Below are 16,437 nucleotides of genomic sequence, written 5' to 3'. Positions count from 1 at the left end.
CCGGACAGTCCGGTGCTCCAGACCGAGCTGGGTCTTGGCAGCACACAGCCAAGTCCCTTCTCCTTTTCTCTATTCTTCTTCTTTCTGTTTTTAACACTTAGACAAATATATTAGTACTTAAAACCAATGTACTAAGGCTTAGAAACATACCTTTACTTCATGATTTTCACCTTGTTCATCCATGTACATAAATTCCCAATTAAGCACATGTGTTGGCACTCAATCACCAAAATACTTAGAAATGGCCCAAGGGCACATTTCCCTTTCAGCCACCCTCAAATTCTCTCGAATTATACGAACTTGTTCTTCTGCTTCTTGAATCAATTCAGGCCCAAAGAATTGTCTTTCTCCAGTCTGCTCCCAATACAAAGGAGTCCTGCACTTCCTCCCGTATAAAGCTTCAAAAGGTGACATTTTCAGACTGGCCTGGTAGCTATTATTATATGAGAACTCAGCATAAGGTAGACTCTTATCCCAACTTCCTCCATGCTGAAGGGCACATGCTCTCAACATATCCTCCAATACTTGATTAGTCCTTTCAGTCTGTCCATCAGTCTGAGGGTGATAAGCTGTACTAAAATTCAACTTTGTACTCATATTCTCATGAAAGCTTCTCCAAAATCTTGAGGTAAACTGCGAACCTCGATCAGACACGATCTTCTTTGGTACTCCATGTAAACACACAATCCGAGCCATATATAACTCTGCTAGCTGAGAACCTTTATAAGTAGTCTTGACAGGAATAAAGTGAGCCACTTTAGTCAATCTATCCACAATCACCCATATTGCATCATATCCTTTCTGGGTGCGAGGCAATCCAGTAATAAAATCCATACCAATCTCTTCCCATTTCCACTCGGGTATCTTCAGTGGATGTAGTAGTCCAGCTGGCCTCTGGTGTTTAGCCTTGACTCTTTGACATACATCACACATAGCCACATGTGCAGCCACATCTCTTTTCAATCCATACCACCAATACTTCCGTTTCAAATCCTGATACATCTTGGTACTACCAGGATGAATAGAGTAATCCGAGTCATGGGCCTCTTTCAATATAGTCTCTCGAAGGCTTTTAATGTCAGGAACACACATCCTGTCCTTGAACCATACAGTGCCCTGCTCATCTTCCGTAAATTCCGGTACTCGACCTTCAGTAATCAGATCCTTAATCTCTTTTATTTTAGCATCACCAATTTGTCCTTTGCGGATCTCTTGCTCCAAAGTAGGTTCCACATCAATAGTAACTCCTTTAGTATGAGTAACTATCCCCAGGTTAAGTCTCCTGAAATCCTCAACAATCTCATCGGGTAGCTGGGCAACAATAGCTGAATGAACATGCTCCTTGCGACTCAAGGCATCTGCAACCAAATTTGCCTTGCCCGGGTGATAGTGAATCTCCAAATCATAATCCTTAATAAGCTCCAACCAACGGCGTTGCCTAAGATTGAGATCCTTCTGAGTGAATATATACTTCAAACTCTTATGATCCGTATACACTTGGCACTTGGTCCCCATGATATAATGTCTCCAAATCTTAAGTGCATGCACAACGGCTGCCAATTCCAAGTCATGAGTAGGGTAGTTCAATTCATGCTTGCGTAACTGACGAGAAGCATAAGCAATCACATGTCCTTCTTGCATGAGCACACATCCTAAGCCTTGGCCACATGCATCAAAATAAATATCAAATCCCTTCTGTAGATCTGGCATAACCCATACTGGTGGTGACATCAACCTCTTCTTTAATTGATCAAAGCTGTCTTGGCACTTCTCGTCCCACTTAAATTCTCTTCCTTTCTCCAAAAGCGAAGTCATAGGCTTAGCAATCTTAGAAAATCCTTCAATAAATCTCCGATAATATCCTGCTAATCCCAAGAAACTCCGAATCTCAGTAACTGTAGTGGGTACTCTCCACTCCATTATCTCCTTGACTTTAGCAGGATCCACTGATATCCCTCCATTAGAAATAATATGTCTGAGAAATGGCACCTCACCAATCCAAAACTCACATTTACTGAACTTGGCGTAGAGTTGATTATCTCGTAGCTTCAGTAGCACCAATATCAGATGTTCCTCATGATCACTATCACTCTTAGAATAGATAAGGATATCGTCGATGAATACTACGACGAATCTGTCCAAATACTCCATAAACACCTTATTCATCAAATTCATAAAATAGGCTGGTGCATTGGTTAATCCAAACGACATAACATTGAACTCATATAATCCATATCGGGTCGACAAAGTCGTCTTGGGAATATCTGATGGTCAAATCTTCATTTGGTGATAACCCGATCGGAGATCAATCTTCGAGAATACCCTTGCACCTCTCATCCGATCAAATAAATCCTCAATGCAGGGTAATGGACACTTGTTCTTCTCAGTGACATCGTTAAGGGACCTATAATCCACGCACATCCTTTGTGATCCATCTTTCTTCTGCACAAATAGAACTGGCGCTCCCCCAAGGTGAAGAATTCGGACGAATGTACTCAGCCTCTTGTAATTCCGTTAATTGCTTCTTAAGTTCCTTTAACTCTTCTACAGACATCCTGTATGGCCGTTTGAAAGTAGGGGCAGCTAGGTAAGGGATCAATGACAAACTCAACTTCCCTATCTGGTGACATCCCTGGTAACTCCTCTGAAAAGACATCCGGAAAATCTCTATCCACACGGATGTTGTCACCATCAAACTTCCCATCAACTAAGAATGCCGCTAGTCTGATGGTGGTAGTTACTGCAACTTCAACTTCAAAACTTTGTCCTTTGGAACTGGTGAGTTCTACGGTTCCTTTAGCACAGTGTATAAACTGCCTTTACCTTTCTTAACCATGACATACCAAGGATCACGTCTATAGTGCTCTCTTCTAACACTATAGGGGTAGTCCATCTGGGTTAGAAACACAGGGTAAGAAGCAAGGATGGTAGACAAGGCGAGTAATTACGAAGGATGTTACTATGGGGGATTTTTTTAGCTAAGTAGATTAATGTGTTATCCACTAAAGCTAATACATTACCTTATGGTGGTACATGCTAAGATGCCCGACTATAATGTTTCAATCAATCAAAGAAGCAAATCAGACATTTATCATCAGAACAATCAACCAACATTTTTAATAGAGAAAATAAATCTTTTTTTTGTCTTAGGTCTCCTATCTCTTAAAAAGATCATAGTGGTAGGATTCCAAGGTGTGAAATCCATCTTGTCTTAGAGTAGAAAAGATAAGATTAACCAGAGTAGAGTAGCAGAAGGTGAGACAAGATCAAGATGAGATAAGTATAGAATGAGTCAGAGTAAGGTAAGTAAGTGAGGGTTGTCCATTTCTATCTAGGTTTCGTCCTACAGTCAACATCACCTCTGATACCACTTCTGTAACACCTGATTTAAAGGACAAAGCCGGGTGCATCTCATACATGCGCCAAGAAGACAACATATATAATAACAGAGTGTATAGAGATAAATGTCATAAATCATCAGAGTATTTATTACATAGCGGAAGACTTATTACAAAATAAGAGATAAATATAAAACGAACTAAGGATCGTCGGCGCCAATGTCGACTGGGAAACGCCACCTAGATCAGATCGAACTCCTCAGTATTAGGCGGCTCCTCCTGAACCACCTGATCATCTCCTGTGGGGGGGGGTGTGAGACAGCAAGGGTGAGCTCACACATGATCATCGCTCAACAAGTTGTGGGGAATAATGTGACATGAACTCACCAAAGGTGGGAGCTCATGTGAAGTGTAAGGCTGATCAATGATAGGGGTTAAAGCTGAGCATTGCTTTTAAGTAGTTGGTCAAAATTTTATTAGCAGTTACTAAGTGTAAGTAAATACCAAACCATAAGTAAAGTAATAGAACAAAATTAATAACAAACCCATGCAATGCAAATGACAAAATTGAATTTAAGTTCCATAATTTAAACATCAGAGAGTCCTGAGCTGCTCATGACCGTGAGCTCGGCTAGTATACCAGTTTTACACTCTGCAGAGGTTGTACCCTTTACCCACAAGTCATGTTACCCATCTGCCAAGGGGTCATGAATCCCATACACCTCTACCTAGGAAGCGCGGCAGGGCAACACTACGAGGCCTTTACAAAGTTCCACTAGCTTCCGAAAACCCGCTACAGTTTATGGGAAGATCCAGTACAGGGTTCCTGGCTGACCGCCATCGCAGCAAAATCAACCAGGGACCTCCCCGCACTGACCTCTCCCCTACTGCCCTTGCCCCTTTCGGGTAAGGTAGTCTTCCACTAGCTTTCCTAGTTAATCAGCCAAGGGCGTCCCATTAAACCCTTGTGGTGGCACGTGTTACTCAAGTTAAGCTCTATGTTCCAATTAACATTAATGATCTCAACATGAACATAAATAGAATAACAAAAATAACTGGAACATAGAGGTAATAAATGATTATCCCAAAACCATGTAAAGCAATAGCAAACTACCCAAGTGATTCAGGGGTGAACAAGGTAATGAGATAAACAATCTAGGGTAACCTATTGGGTCCCATCAAAATTAACCTATGCATGGATAAGTGATATTAAAGAACATTATTGGGTAAAAAGTGGTCAAGGGCACAACTTGCCTTTAATGAGCTCCTGCTCAGCTACTTCAACCTGCTGCTCACCAGGATCCTCAGCAACGGGTTCTTCTACTCGCCACAATACAATCAAGCACAGTGCATATAGAGAAATTAACATTACACCGAACATATAAACAAAATACACAGAGATATTCTACGTATTAAAATAAAATTCTAGGAACAGGAATCATAATTTTCTGAGTTATAGATTTTAAGTTATGCATTTTCAAAGGTTTTATGTGCTTTAAGTAAGATTAAGTGTGAGGTTAATTTTCTTACTGTTGTCATGATAAAACAGAGGCTCTAGGTGATAGAGAATTAAATTACAAAAATTTAGAAAGTGGAATGGAGTAATTTGGAGTTCATATGTATTTTCTATGAATTATTGAAGTTCTAGCAATTATTTTCCTATTAAAAATCTATTTAATAATCATTTTCCCTGATTTTATCATGTTCTGGACTGGGCCTCAATTTCAGTTAAGTACAGGGGGCTCGGGGTAAGAATCCAGAGACCCAGCGCATAGTGCCAGAGGATGGCGGGTTGATTTCTATTTTCTGCAGGGGCTCTTTTACAAAATCAAACGGCGAAGGGGTATGAGTCAATCGCGGCCGCCAGATCTGCTACGGACGCACCAGATTAGATCATTAAATCTATGAAGCGGTATGCAGCGCAGACCACCGGATCCGAGATCAACGGCTGATGTTTGTTTCGACCGAAGCGGTATGGCTGACTTGATCATGGCCGTTGCCCTTCCGATCAACGGCCAGGACCAACCTTTCCCACAGATCTAATCCTAGCCCTACAACGGTTGATCAACGGTCGAGAGCGAGCTTCCCCAATCCCCTTCCTAAATACCGGACCGCGGCGGCGCCGCCCTCGGTTCACGGCGGAACTTCGTCGACGAAGCCCAAATCCAGTGCATGAGCGCCCAAGCTTTCCAATTCGCCCGCTCCTACGTGATACGGGGCCACAACGAACTTGATGAAGTAATCGTACCCGAGATATTTGTCGCGCAAGGTGTTGGTCGCGAAGGAATGGCGGAGCCACGGCGGACTCCAGCGACGGCGAGGAATTCAAGACGTTTGGGCGGACCACCGAGCGCAATACTTCACGCCGACGATCCTCATACGTCGATGAACAATCTCAGCACCACCCTGGCCACCAATCGGCGATACCGGCCTGGTTCTATGGTGGCGGACCTCTCTCTTACCGCGGACACAGCTCGGGCGGCGGCGGCGGTGTATTTTCGAGGTACGGACTCGCGCGAGAAGACAACCGAGGAAAGGAAAGGGTCATGGGGCGCCCCTTTATCCCACAGGGTCCCGATTCGGAGAGGGGAAAGGATCTTCCACGCCCCGGCCATGGCGGCGACATTTACGCCCGCCGTTGCGAGAGAGTAGGACGCGCTAACGTGTGGAACCCGCTCTCCAGTGAGCACGGCACACACGCGGAACTCGGTTACCGACCCGGCGGACCCAGAATTCCACCGAATCCCGCGAGGATTCCGGCGGCATCCCGCGGAAGATTGCTAGCGCAGTCCGAATTTGCGCCAGCAGAGGAAGACGGACCTGTTCGAGGGGTCCCACTGGCAGTGGGAGTGGCGGAGGAAAGCTGGGCTGCCGCGTGGGAGAGTCTGCCTCCCGGCCCCACATGTCGGCGCCGTGGACAGTCAGTGGGCTACGCAGATCAAAGGGAAATTGGGCCGAATTGGTTGGTTTAGGCCCAATCGAGCACAGCACCCTTTTTCTTTTATATTTTCATTTTCCTTTCTCTTTTCTCTTATTTTTGAATCTAAGTTTGAATTTCAAATTTGTGATGAACTTGTACTCAAATTTTCTGAGTATATGATTTGAATAAATCATTGTGGAATAAATTTATCTATTTATAAGTTTTATTTTTGTATTGCATAGTATTTTTCTTTCTTTCTTTCCAAATTTTAGAATTTCTTTTAGGATTTAATTTCCCATTTGGATATTTAACATTTTTCACATTATTATGTGTTGTCACAAAATGCACACAGAATAAAATCGAGCATGATGCATAATTTGGTAGCATATGTTTTTTTATTAATTGTTTTGGGCATGATGTTCACATAAGATGATGCATAAAGATCCAACTCTCATAAAGAGAAATTGTTCCTCTACTGGTATTATTCCTAGCAATTACAAAGTGGGTGTTACAACACAAGCCCTCAAGATAAATAAATATAAAATATATGGCTAGGAATAAATATAAGAAAATCTTAAAATAAATTACCAACACACATTTCGACTAAAAAACTGAAGTACAGATCAGTTCTCTGTCCTGAAAACCTATTTGAATTCAAAGCCATACAGAATGTGAACAACTGGATCTCAGAGCGCACATTTTTCTGAGTGAAATGTACAAATGACTATGCACAAATAATGAACTCTGGGGGCATCTAACGGTCGCAGGTCACTAAAATTTGCTTCCATTAACTTAACCTTGAACAGAGAACAGCGCAACTGGGCTATACGGGCAGAATGCTATGGTACAACCTATCAGCAGCAACGACAGCAAATGACATCTCGGCACGTGTAACGGGCAGCTCTAGCTTCCAGCTCTTCACTTGGGGGCACAGCTTCCAGAATATATCCCTTCTGGCTAGAACAGCAGAAATCGTAGAGATTTCTGCATATGCCTTTGCTGAATGGAAGAACTCTTTCAGGGACTCCCCTGCAAGCAGTACACAACCACAATGTTTCTCGTATCTTGACAATACAAAAATATACTAGTCACAAACTGAGTCCCTCCTATAGTGACATACCTTAGGTAGAATATTCGCTTCCTTCTGGCAATTTCGTAGGTTGTTTGATTTGTTAGAGCAATGTACCTGCCAAAAAAAAACATCACAGACACGCATTTACACCCTGTTTGCTACCATTTTTTTTGGATACTATGGTTTCAGAATACTATGGTCTAAAGTTGTATGTAACAACAATACCATGGTTTATAAAACTTTGGTCTAGATTGTAGTATTCCAAAAAATAGTGCAGTTTTGGCTAACTGAGGTATTCAAAACAGTGTTTTACAAAGTCCAACCAATCGCCTTTTGGTCCAGAATACTACAGTATTCTCAAATATCATAGTATCGTATTGGAACTGTAAATAAACCTTGCTACCAAACAGGCCCTGTATACAAAGTGTATTGGTTTGGGCTTCTTGAGCTATATACCATGTTGTAAAATTGCAAAAGGTAAATTTCTAGCTTTTAAGATGTGTAGATTTGATGCTCTGAGAGCATTATAATCCAGGACAAAGTAGAATTGTTGGATGTTTTTTTTCCTGGAACACACACAATGTTAGTTTTATTGATAGCTCGTAAACTACATGTGATGGTAGTTGATCCATTTTGTTTCTTTTGTTTTGCTTTCTTGTCACTTCTTATCTGCAATTACTATTTTCAGAAATATTCCATCACCTTTTGAATTAAAAAGTTGTTTTTCACTTTTTTGATAGAAAAGGCAACTGATCATCCTAGATCTACTGACTCAAGGAACCAAATGTATTTGAAGCTGCATTTTTTTATATTTAGCTTCAAAAAATATAAGCCTATTTATTCAAACACATTGGACATGGATAAAACTTACGAATGAAATAACCACAATAGTAGTAGGAATATCAGGATAAGGATAAGCGCTGCCAACAGGATAACACCAACAAAGTCCTTCCACCTGTAATATGACGAAAATGAGCCTAAGCCAACATAGCAGGAAAACTGAGTCCAAATTGAAAGCATAAAATTCACAACAGATTAGCAACCACAAAATTTTGAAGAGAATAACATAGCATACCAGGCCTTGTCCACATCTAAACACAATGACTCGATGCAGAGAGCAGCAGTCCAGATACACAAGATTGTTTCTTCAAATATGTACCACCTAGTAAAGGCGGTTATACAACCATAAGAACCAAGAGATTAAAACAATAGTATCATACTGCAATCGTACAGCATGGCGAGAGACAACATGGAAGTCTCAATGTGTAATCACAATTCACAATAAAGTAGTAGAAGCAGTAGTTATGTTATGTCAATAAATAAGGTAAATCATTATATTACAAGAGGAGGGGTGTTGGTTCTGAAATACTCAGTGGCATTTATGTTCTATCTGTTTAATGGTGCACAATGTAAATACTCGATAACATTGGTCTGATCAATATGTACTTTCAGTCACAAAACTACAACTCTGGAAAACATCTATAGATACTCCAAAGAAAGTTTATCAGTGTCCGAATCAAAGAAATAACTATAGTGTTTCCGCAACAAGTATGGTAGTTTATACAGTGTTAGCCTAAACATTTAAATGACTAAACAGTCACAACCTTTTTGGCTATTTAATTGGGCTAAACGGTATAAATGGCTGATTAAATGGACACAATAAGCCACTGTAGCATTTACACAAATAACCGCTGTGTACGTGGGTTAAACGGCTGTGTACGCAAACAGTGAGTTTATAACACATCACACCACAACTGACGTGCAAGTGAATGGAACATATAGGTGAAAACACATTAAAAGCTCACAAAAAACGACAATGGTTCCTTTTGCCAATGCATGTTCCAAGCCATATACAGTGATGATCAAATTGAAGGACACATTTATCACAGTCATGGCAGTGTCGGGTGCGAGGTGGCTGCAAAAAGATGTTGGTAGCAAAACTTTAACTCTGACTATCAGAAGCAACAAGGTATGGGAAACTTTCTAAAGACATAATAGATGAAATTAGCATGAAACCATGAGATTTTGGAGGAACAATTCTGAGCAAATAAGATAGCATAAGTTTACTTTTCTAAGAGAGAGGTCCTGTGCCCGCTGCATTGCGAATCAGTTACTCATCAACCAATCAATGTATTAAGTTTTAGAAGATTCTTAATGCACAAATAACCTTCATGATCAGAAACGAATCTTTGAATGTCACAAACTGGTAAATAAACCACTAGCCAATCAAGGATGTGAAGAGCAAATCTTCTAGTAACTTTAACTACACTGACAAATATAATCAAACATACCACAAATTCATTTCAGACTTTTACATAGTTTTTTTAACAGACTTGGTAAATTTTGAAGGATGTATTGAATGTATATTATTCTTAAATTTTAGTCAAACAAATTGGTGGTGCATAACTCAAAGTTAATAACTCATGCAACCAACTCAATTTTTGTATAACAAAACTATATTAATTCCTACTTACTTGTAAAACTTAGAGAACATTTAGCGCGTGAGGATACAAGAATACCTGAACAATCCTGCAGTAAGTGCAAGTCCAATCCCTAGAAGGCAATGATGGTTATTAAACAAATTACTGTGTGGCATATAAAAGAATGCCAAAACAAAAATACCATTAAAAAGATACAGTGCCACTTCTAAGGAAGTTGCCTCAGATAAAAAGGATAACTTCCCAATAGTCAAAGCTATACCTGCTGCTTGACCCTGGAGGATAAAGATCCATAACCATCTGTGCCCATGAAGATGTAGGAGTCATCGTGCTAAGTTTCTGTAGTTGAGCACGACTCGTCGGAGAATTTATGTTTCCATTTCTTGAATTTGACTGCCTTTCCGTAACCATCAAAAAGCGAGAAAAAGAAAGCATAAATATCAATGCATGCATCTATATGTTTCCTGGCGCTAGAGAGGTCAAATTACCAGGTGCAATGCTAGAGTTCTAAAGACATTACTTTGAAAGAGCAGCAGTGTTGACGAAGGTTGCATGCATCATGGAACCAGCTCTCATTACATCAATAACATACCTGATAACACAGAAGTACACAAAACAGAGTCAGACACTTCCTTGTTTGCATACCCAGCATATTATTCCATTAGTGGGGGCGAGGATAAAATCAGAGACGAAAATAGCAATTACCCTGGACATGAGCCAGCTGTATAGAAGTATTGCACTAGCGTGAGCAGAACAAGCACTCCATACAACCCTATATACCTGGAATAAAAAGTGATATGTAAGATTAAAGAACATATAAACCCTTGTTCTAAATAAGAATAGGAACACCTACTGATCTACATCATATTTTGTCAAAATTCAGGAGTCAGGACACAACTTGCCGACATGAAAGGGAGCATGACATGGTACATAGTGGATAAAATGGAAAACTACCAGTACTTGTATTGTGCAACTATAAGTCAGGAAATTTTAGAAGAAACCGACACTGACAGTATGAACACTTGCATGAGGACTAAGACAATGTGTAACTATTTTATAAAAGTGATCTCCGAATGGCATGTCCTACCATTCCAGATTGCCACGAATTGAACCATTCAGCTATATCAACAATTAGATGAAGAAGCAATTGCAAGCAGCCCAAAGGCTCTTCCGCAAACAAATCAGGCAAACGGTTAATAGTAAGACAGCTATAAACATACCCCACTCGATAACATAAAAACATACTCGACATCAGGCAACCTTGAGCTCAGTTAGGGTGGAATAAAGGTCAAGAACACACTTCTCCGCATCAAGTAGAAGCACACGGCCAAATTTAGAAGAAGAAAAAACAAGAGAGAGAGAGAGAGAGAGTCGTACCACGGCTCCCCGTGGATTCGCCAGTCGAGGGTCGGATCGAGGATGAAGACAGCGCCAACGAACAGCACGTGCATCAGGAGCACCATGAATCTGAGTCCCAGCGCCGACCTCCTCGCTGCATAAAAGCCTCCAGAGGCCCAACTCAAAACCCCCCATGGACACAACGAAGCACCGAATCGAGCGGAGCCTAATAATCGCTGAATTTTCAACCCACAAACAATATCAGGCGTAGCCAGCGTACCTCGATCAGAGAGGCGGGAGCTGGACTCGGCAGCAGAGGAGGACGCCATTGACGCCGTCTCCGCCACATCCGACGGCGGAGCTCCGGCGCGGGTCGGTTTTGTAGAAGGGCCACGGCAAGGTCGCCGGCGGCGCGCGGCCCTGGTGCGTCGGAAGCAACGATTTCGGTAGAAGAAGCAGGGGATCCGTTCCGGCGGGACCTACCTGGCAGACAGAACATACTTTTGTTTCATCGAGGTGGATGGGGCCCATCTGGAAGTGTGAGTGGGGCAGACAAGGCCGCGACTTGGGCTGGATTTGTTGCGGCGCCACCCTATGTGTGATGTGTGTGGAGCTTATCTATACTACTCTATTAAGTATGTAGTGTCAGCGTCCACACATGCAATGCCCCCGCCCGCCCCCGCCTCGCGTTGCTCTTGCTCGTCCCCTGCCCTGAGTCGTCTCCGCCCACATCGTCTCCTCGAAATCTCGCACGCGAGTGGGCGCACGCGATACCATGGCTACACCCCCGCCTGCCCGTTGCCCGTGGCCCTGCCCCCGCCCCCGCGACGCGCTCTGCCGCCGCCACAGAGTAGCCGGCGTCAAAGCTTGCCCCTCCCCTACCCTCCCCGCCATGCCCGCGCCCTTCCCCTCCACCGTCGCGTCCGCCCCCCGAGATTGCTACACGCCATGGTCGGAGTTCCGTGTCCCGTATCCCCTCCCACCTCGAGATCGCCTTCGATCTGTCATGCTAGGAGGTCCGCACCCCACCCCACCCCTAGATGCCTACGTGCACGCCGTCGATTTTGCCCGCCTCACCTCCTCGCTGCCCCCCATTTCTTCTCCACCAAGTCTCGTTCCCAACCCAGGCCCTCGTACCCACAGTCGACCTCGAAATCAAGGCGGCGTGGACAATGCAGGTGCCGAGGTGGAGGCAGGGCTGGGTCTGGAGGCGATGCGCTTGCAGGACGGACACATGGAGAGGGTGGTGGTTGGGAGGCGCATGAAGAAGGGTGGCGCCATCTTAAGCGCGCAGCTCTACGCGGATTGCTCCTTGGAGAAGCGCAGATTCTTGCATGCGGACACACCCTCGTCCTCATCGCTCGCGCGAGACAAGGACCGCTCGTCGTCAGCCTGCGCCGCGGCGGCCTTGGCGTGGGCCTATGGGCCACCCAGGTCCAGCGGGAAGGACCCCACACTGTCGTTGGGCGACGACGACAAGGCTGCCGCGTCCGGGTCCTCCTCCTCATCCTCTAGCGCTAGGGCGCTCCCTGCCACCTACGGCGCCTGGTTCACGTCGTGGTGACGACACAGCGAATAGGAGTGGTCGCTACAGCGGCGGCGCGGTGGGCAGGCGCTGGATGGTGCCTCCCCCACACCTGTTGACCTAGGATTCACCAAGGGACAGGGACAGGGCACCAGCACCGAGCAAGACAGAGTTTCGATCTACATGATAGGAGGTCTAAGGTAGGAGTGTCTGCCTTTGTTATCATTTGTCCTATGTGGAATCATCAATATTCAGATCTGTGTCGACTTTTTGCACTTCATATAACATGTTTGTTCTGCAGGATTGAAAGGTGGTTCCAGGTTCTTGCTGAATTTAGCCTAGCAAAAAAGAGATTAGGAACTAGAACGATGTTGTTGTGTTGTTCCATCACTCCCTGCTAGTTGTGGCTCTATTCAATCCACATCTGCATTGTGTGAGTCCACAACAAACTTATTTTTTCCTTCTTGCAGTTATACAACAATTTCTCTAATATGACATCTTGCTGATCTGCTAGAACAAGAAGAGCCTACACGACTAAAATGAACCCTCTTAAATAGCTGCCTTCTTTTTGTAATTGTTAATAATAAAGGTGATGTTTCTATAGAACAATCTCATTAGTCTGAGCTAGAATGCTTGATGGGAGTGATGGCTGCAATGCAAACAATGTTGATGCTTGCATCCAAAAAGTTCATTTCTAGCACCCAAAACTAGGTGACATCAGGCAAAGCCCACAGATGCAATATCACTCCATCTCACTCGCTAACCAGGTTTGTTCCTTCTAAACCCACCATCCCATTTTAGCGGTGTTTTCGTTGGATTGGACAGGGCTACACTAGAGTCGTCTCTCAAGCTTGCTACATGCAGTTGATTGTTTCTGCAGTAGCAAAAAAATTATCTATCCGCCATGGAAAGATTTTGGAGTGATGTGAAGGATGGAATAGTCCTTATAGTTGCCTATCCGATGTTTAGAACATCTAACATGCAATGGGAGGTATTAGCTTCTTCACAATTTCACTCATTTCAATTTTATGAGTCTACTCACACTCTGTTGCAAATGGAGGTATTGGATGCAATATACACAGCTTAGTTTGTATTGTGCGAAAATGATCAGCATACTGCAATTCAGCCTTCTGTTGAAGGTTAGTTCTCTACTAGATTCTTGTTTTCCCTGTCAAATGTTCTAGATGTACTTAAGAATAGTGACCTGTCAATTATTCAATGGGAGTGTGGTTCTTGGTGCCACCAATTTTATCTAGAGCTATTTTATTTCACTATTTCAAATTTCCTTGATTCATATTTTGTTACTGTTATATATCTACATTATCATATGCTACTCAATTTAAACACATGTTTCTATTTGATTTTGCTAAGGAATTAAATTTATGTAGAATTGGACCATCGAATATCCTATGTTGCCTCTGCTTTACCTGTATTCTGATATGACATCAAGCCCACAATGTATTTGGTGGTAGTTGGAATTTGTCAGCTAGAATGGTGTTAGTACCATAGGGAACGAATTGGTTGCGTCACACTTAATTACTAATGCGTTATATTATTTTTTTAGAAAGCGTTGAAGTAGTTTTCTAGAGTGTATTGCTGACAGTAGCATCAATCTTGCATTCCGTGTAGGAATTTCAAATGGTGGTGTGGATATGACTACAGATACAGAACATCCTCCAACTGCAGATAATTACTAAACAAGTAATAATGGCTCTGAATGGTTTGAGCTATTTGTTAGGGAGATGACAAATGCTTCTCACCTATATGATGCATGGGCTCGTGCATCCAAAGCTTTAGAGGCTTTGGAGCTGGAGAGCTTGGGCAGCGCCGACATATACTTAGCCTATTGTAGTTAGTTTTACTTAAGTAAATAGTTAAAGTTTTGGTCTGTATCTTGCATATAGTTCACACCAATTTTTTTGTTGGATTTTGTGCACGGATGGAATGAAGGATGAGTAGTTCTTGTTGGTCAGCTCTTTCCTATATTTGCTTGGGCTCACATTGGTGTATTTTTTTATTATTTATACTCTTTTATCTTGTGGTCCATGGATGATAAACTATATGTAAGATTAGATTTGTCATATCGTTAACACGGGCATCTTACTAAGGAGTGTTTGCGTATTCAAATACATTGCACTACAATACTTGCGTGAATTTTCACGACAAATGACTAAGGCGTTGTGGATGTTGAATGTTTACTTTAGCTTAATCAATCTTGTGGTTTTTAATGTTATTTCTGTTGTCCACGCAAGATCTACATCGTGTTTCGCAAGATGGACACGTCTGTTACATTTCACAAGATGGGAGTCACTAATGATAGCCCGTCATTGATACGAGCAGCTCATTGACACGGACAAGCAGCAACAGATCTCTCAATAATTTGTGTGCCGTCGCAACGCACGGGCACTTAACTAGTTACAAACATAAGACTGCGAACAACAAAGTTTTTACTTTTGTTTTTCATTGTTGCGCTCTATCAGAAATAGAACCAAGAAACATGCTTTAAAGAAGAAATTTTAATAACTTTCATTTAGGGATGGTAATGGAAAATTTATGGTCGGATTTTAGCTTCCTTCCTCATCCCGCGATGATTTTTTTCCGATGATCCGACGAATGTTTATGGGCTTATCACTGTTCCCCGTGGGGATAAATCCTCGTTGGGGATCCCGTCCCCGTTTAAATTATAATAGAACATATTTCATATGTTATTCATATGTTAGTAATGTAAAACATTGTCACTTATACACATCATCAGATGTGAAAAATCATTATATGTCACTTATATGTGAAAAATCATTATATATACACATTTATATAATAAGTTATCTCTTAACAAGGTAATTATTTATTTTATAATTATTTATTACATAAAAACATCGTCACAATTTAGTTTAACGGGTCCTCGCGGGGAACGAGGTTGAGAAATATTTCCTTACACTCATCCTCGTTCACCCGTCGTGGGAGAATTTTTCCGTTTACATTTATGTAGAAGTAGAAACTTCTATACTCCCATCCCCTAATGGTAATTCCCTCGGAAAATCTAAGATCCAGTCCCCATTTCCATCTCTACTCTCATTTGTGAGACATTGACCAACTACCCCTTTTTGGCTCTTCTTCTTTCATCTAGCCACCATCGATCTCTCCACGTTGTTCGTCCGTGCTCCCCCAGTGCCCGCGTGAACCACACTGAAGCCTTGAGGGCTAGTTTGGAAGGCTAGTTCTTAGGGGTAATCGGGCGTTTTCCCTGTGTACGCACGTCGCGTGGAAATGGGCCGCGAGAAAATTTACCGGCCTGTTTGGAAGACAAACACCTGGGCCAGCGCACCCGGATCCAGCCAATCACCCCAGGAAACCCTCCCCCGACACCTGAGGTCGGGCGGCTTTCCCTGTCGCGCCGCCAGCGAGCGAGCAGATCCAAGGCGATACAGCGGAGCACCACATCCAGATTCAGCCAGCGAGCAAGCAACTCCACCGTACGCAGTTCCACTCCACTCCGTCGCTCCGCCGTACGCAGCCAGCGAGCAAGCAGCACCACATCAGCTCCGCCGTATGCAGTTTCTTTACCTATTTTCAGTTCTGTGCGCTTGTAATTTCATTATTAATGATGATGAGCATTAGCAGAACTAGGATCTTCTTTTTGCATCTTCATACGTTTATATCTGTATATATAAGTGTGCAGGCCTCTAGCTGTAGTTTTAGATATGCTTGAATACGTTTGTGTATGATGGATACTGAAAGTCGACTAGAGGGGGGGTGAATAGGGTGAATCTGAAATTTATAAACTTAAGCACAACTACAAGCCGGGT

General features: G+C 42.8%; 1 protein-coding gene across 5 annotated transcripts; it reads right to left on the bottom strand.

The window, feature by feature from the left end:
* Positions 1–6,802: 6,802 nt before the first annotated feature.
* Positions 6,803–11,651, bottom strand: LOC103627529 (protein S-acyltransferase 10). Of its 5 annotated transcripts, XM_008647821.2 has the most exons (11): positions 11,387–11,611; positions 11,146–11,260; positions 10,474–10,548; positions 10,289–10,360; positions 10,031–10,165; positions 9,850–9,883; positions 9,136–9,245; positions 8,406–8,492; positions 8,202–8,285; positions 7,379–7,444; positions 6,803–7,287 (listed from the first exon to the last, which is right to left on the bottom strand). In XM_008647821.2, exons 1-11 carry the CDS (start codon positions 11,433–11,435, stop codon positions 7,113–7,115), a joined length of 1,002 nt encoding a protein of 333 aa, XP_008646043.1. In that variant the 5' UTR covers positions 11,436–11,611; the 3' UTR covers positions 6,803–7,112. The 5 variants fall into 5 exon arrangements, 1 of the variants encoding a protein (XP_008646043.1); XR_004849658.1 differs by lacking the exon at positions 9,136–9,245 and having other exon boundaries at positions 10,031–10,161; positions 11,387–11,648; XR_004849656.1 differs by having other exon boundaries at positions 8,406–9,245; positions 10,031–10,161; positions 11,387–11,618.
* Positions 11,652–16,437: the final 4,786 nt, after the last annotated feature.

The sequence above is a fragment of the Zea mays genome, chromosome 5 (genome assembly GCF_902167145.1).
Source record: "Zea mays cultivar B73 chromosome 5, Zm-B73-REFERENCE-NAM-5.0, whole genome shotgun sequence".
Taxonomy (NCBI): domain Eukaryota; kingdom Viridiplantae; phylum Streptophyta; class Magnoliopsida; order Poales; family Poaceae; genus Zea; species Zea mays.
This window is presented reverse-complemented; position numbering and strand designations above follow the sequence as displayed.

What these genes read in the sequence shown, in the direction of transcription:
- LOC103627529 (XM_008647821.2), bottom strand. Translation starts at nt 11,435, where the DNA reads ATGGCGTCCTCCTCTGCTGCCGAGTCCAGCTCCCGCCTCTCTGATCGA. An exon ending in CTCCCGCCTCTCTGATCGAG is followed by an intron (nt 11,261 to 11,386) that starts GTACGCTGGCTA and finishes GCTTTTATGCAG; the next exon opens with CGAGGAGGTCGGCGCTGGGA. An exon ending in CCTCCAGGGTCAAGCAGCAG is followed by an intron (nt 9,884 to 10,030) that starts GTATAGCTTTGA and finishes ATTGCCTTCTAG; the next exon opens with GGATTGGACTTGCACTTACT.